Raw genomic sequence first — 3705 nt, 5'->3', positions numbered from 1 at the left:
GGGGGGGGGGGTTGGCACACATGGAGGCGGCTGTGGGGCGATGGGCACTGCTCACTGCGGGAGGCGGCCATCTCTCTCTGCAGCTCCCTTCTACTCACTCCAGGGAATATAGGGTCCCCTTTTCCCATGTTCTGCACCCCTGTAGGAGCCCACCCAAGTTCCAGGGCTGGGAAAGGAGATGGCTCTGGGCTAGAGTCTGGGGCCCAGGCCCAGCCTCCCTACCTCCCAGCCTGCACCCTCTCTCCATGTATAGCCTTTTCGTGCCTGTGGTGAATCTGGAAAAGATGTCCAGTCTCCCGAAGCCCGATGGACACGGAATCAGGGTGGCTCCGCCCTCTGCTTTCCTCAGCCAGCCGGCTGGCCTCACCAAGGACCCCCCTGGAAAAAACCCCATGGCATCCCCTTCTAAAGAACTTCCTGGCAGAGGGAGCATCGAGATAACCCCCAGCGAGGGCCCCAGTCACCGGGCTGAAGGCAGCCCGTCTGAAAAGGAGCCTGGTGGGGCCAGGCTGCCCCCTAAAACCCACCGGAAGATGGCTCGTGAGTAGTCGTGGTCTTGGGGTCAGGAAGGTAGAGTGGGGACTCCTTTGGACTGCTTTGTCCTTGGCCTGATGGAGAGGGGGTCAGGAAAGGGTGGGCTTGGCCATCACAGGGTGCCAGGGTACAGGAGCCCCTGGTCATCCCTTGATGTGGACACTCACTTGACCTGCTTGCTTTCTTGGAAGATTCTCTTCGGCCCATGTCTCCTGATTAAGGCCGTGGGAGCCTGTGCCCAAGAAGGTGAAGGTATTTTTCCTCACCTTGGGCTGTTGAACTTTATCTCTTTTCTCATCTAGATCCAGGGCACCAGAAGCCTCCCATAGCTGGTTCCCCTGGCATCCCAGATGCCTGTAGCTGCTTTTGTTTCCTGGTACATGTTGCCCTGTTTGAGACTTGGGGTCCCCCAAAGGAGTGCCCAGGCTGGCATGGGGACGGGATGGTTCTTACACCCAGCAGAGAGCTGCTGATGCCCAGAGGATTATCTCTGGAAGGCTGCAGCCCCAGACTCGAGGCCCAGAGGCTCTCCTGCCTTAGGCCCAGCTCTTCCCAGGCCTTTGGCCTGAAGATGCCAGACCCTCCCAGAAATGGCCTTGGGGTTCACGGGAACCGCTTTCCCCACAGGGAAGGAGTGCGACCTCAACAGGCAGTGTGGGGTAATAAATCCAGAGACCAAAAAGATCTGTACCCGCCTGCTGACCTGCAAGGTAACCCCCAGTCCCTCTGCATAGTGAGGGAGGACAGCACAGACACGGGCCCTGGGCAGGGAGACCAAGTGAGATCTCATCCAAGATCCAGCTGAAGGGATGGGGTTAAGCCCAGACCAGGCAAGGGGAGGGGATGCTCTCCATACTGGGCCCAGGGATGGGGACAGCGGGCAGGGGGTGGCTTCCAGATCCCCCTCTCCAGAGGAGGGTTCTGGCCCTGTCAGGAAGTGAAACAAGGACACACAAACACACCCACACTCACACGCCCAGTCTCTTCACCTGCCCAGGCCAGAGCACACCGCTGCCCCTTTACCTCTGCTCAGCCCCTCCCCCCTGCTGTGTTCTAGATCCACTCCGTGCACCAGCGCAGGGAAGTCCAGGGCCGAGCCAAGGACTTTGACGTGCTGGTGGCAGAGCTGAAGGCCAACTCCCGCAAAGGGGAGTCTCCCAAGGAGAAGAGCCCAGGGCGCAAGGAGGCAGCTCTTGAGCGCCCCTCCCAGGAGCCCCCGTCCTCAGTCCAGGTTGTGGCAGCAGTGGCTGCTCCCAGCAGCACCTTCTCTGCTCGTGCCAAGCAGACCTACCCATACTGTGCACTGCCCAGGTACGTCCAGGATCCAGCGCCCATCTTACCTGGGGACACTTGGCCCCAGGCCATCAGGAACCCCTGGAGACAGGCCCAGGGAGTGCCCTGGAAGATGCTGCTCACTCCACCCTGAGTGTGTGGGGAGGGGCCCCTGGTGGTGGTGTGGATGTGGGTGACTCCCTGTTCCTAACCTGGCACACTGCAGTACCCCAGGCTCTCTGTAGTGTTCCAACACCCAGGAAAAAACATTTTCCCAGCTGCTTCCAACAGGCCAAAAGTGATAATTGGGGAGCCGAAAGAGTCAGGGTCCTGGGTGAGGCAGTCCTACTGTGTATTAATTCACTGGCCCCTTCGTGTGCAGAGGCTCCGCTGGAACCCGGGGAGAGCCTGCCTTGCGGAAGGAGACACACACACATCTCTGCCTGTAACATGGGGGCAGACACGAAACATAGGCTCAGCTCACAGATAGGCTCACAGGAATCTGTGATGCAAGAAGGGGGTTGAGAAAATTGACTGGGCTGACCAGAGCTGGGTGCGGTTATACTCAGATTTTCTGGAAGAGGCGAATGTGAAGCAGATTGTCCCCCTGAGGAGGCAGGGCCAGGGAAGTGAAGGGGCTGTGGGGAGAAAACCCCTTGGGAACTGTGGCCCCTGATCTTTCTGGCTCTTACTCTGTGAGCTCTGTTGATCCCTCCCTTCCTGTCCTCCTTCCTCGTTGTCTGATCACCCAGCAGGGTGTCTGCCCCGACTTTTTGAGCTTGGCAGGTTCAGGGACACATCTACCATGACCCACTCCCATCACATCACCCTCACATCCCCTTTGGCCCTTCCAGGTCCCGGGCCTCCTCTGAGAGTGAGTTGGACGATGAAGGCCCTTGTGGTGGTGATGGGGACCCAGGCCTGTTCCCCTTCCCCCTGCCCCGGGGTGGTGCCCAGGCCTCCAGCGAGGAGAGTGAGGAGGAGGGGACATCTGATGACCTCCACCTCCCCACTGACTGCCATTATGCAACCCGACCCCCTCGGCCGCAGGCGGTAAGGACCTGGGGCAGGGACCTGGGGGTGGGGGGCCAGTCCTCCTGGCCCACAATGTGGGGAGGAGGTCAGATCCTACGTGAAGGTGCCCTCCCTGTATTTCAGGCCCCTTTAACCATGTGCCTTCCTTCCGCCTCCAGTTCTGCACCTTTGGGAGCCGGCTGGTGAGTCCAGGATGCTATGTGTTTAGCCGCCGGCTGGACCGGTTCTGCTCGGCATTGAGCTCTATGCTGGAACGGCACCTCAGCTCACACATGTGGAAGTGAGTCTCTCGGCCCCAGAACCTCCCTTCCCAGGCCCCAGGCATACACGGGCTTCAGAACCCTTAATTCGTCACACATACCTATAGATGTGGCTTGGCTGTTTGCCAGGAAGACCCCAGGTAGGGTGAAAAGGAGGTGGGGAAACTTGGCAGCCTGGAGCTGGGCTAAGGCAGGACCTGAATGGGTCGCCTGGGAGTGAATCTTAACTCTCACCAATCACTTCCAGTACCTTTTGGGTAAGTAGGGATAGGGGATGTCCAACCTGAGATTTAAAGTGAGGTTTTTAAAGGGTCTGTATATTAGTTCATTCCTGCCTTTCCCTGTGCCTTCTTCCTATCCCTCAGTTCCAGCGTTTCCCAGCAGAGGGCGGCACTGCCAGGGCTCTGTGGGCCATTTCTACGTGGGTGGAAAGACTTGTATGTTGGTGGGGAGGCCCTCTTGCTTGCTTGGCGTCACAGTGGGTCTCTCTCCTTGCTGCAGGAAGATCCCCCCGGCGGCTGAGCCTCCATCCCACCTTGTCAGTTCCCCGCCATCTGCTCCCCTGAGCCCATCCTCTACGGGCAGCTGCCCCCGCCTTCCAGGC

At 59.3% G+C, this 3705-nt stretch overlaps 1 protein-coding gene across 1 annotated transcript in view; it reads left to right on the top strand.

The window, feature by feature from the left end:
* Positions 1-3705, top strand: part of ATXN7L2 (ataxin 7 like 2) — a 9321-nt gene that overhangs the window by 3782 nt on the left and 1834 nt on the right. Inside the window, 6 exon segments of the mRNA XM_007472049.1 lie at positions 254-540; positions 1162-1244; positions 1592-1845; positions 2661-2859; positions 3000-3121; positions 3603-3705. The exon segment at positions 3603-3705 is cut by the window's right edge and continues 12 nt beyond it. Of these exon segments, the coding sequence (XP_007472111.1) occupies positions 254-540; positions 1162-1244; positions 1592-1845; positions 2661-2859; positions 3000-3121; positions 3603-3705 (1048 nt within the window).

This window comes from Lipotes vexillifer, unplaced genomic scaffold (assembly GCF_000442215.2).
Source record: "Lipotes vexillifer unplaced genomic scaffold, Lipotes_vexillifer_v1.1 scaffold393, whole genome shotgun sequence".
Lineage (NCBI taxonomy): Eukaryota > Metazoa > Chordata > Mammalia > Artiodactyla > Lipotidae > Lipotes > Lipotes vexillifer.
This window is presented reverse-complemented; position numbering and strand designations above follow the sequence as displayed.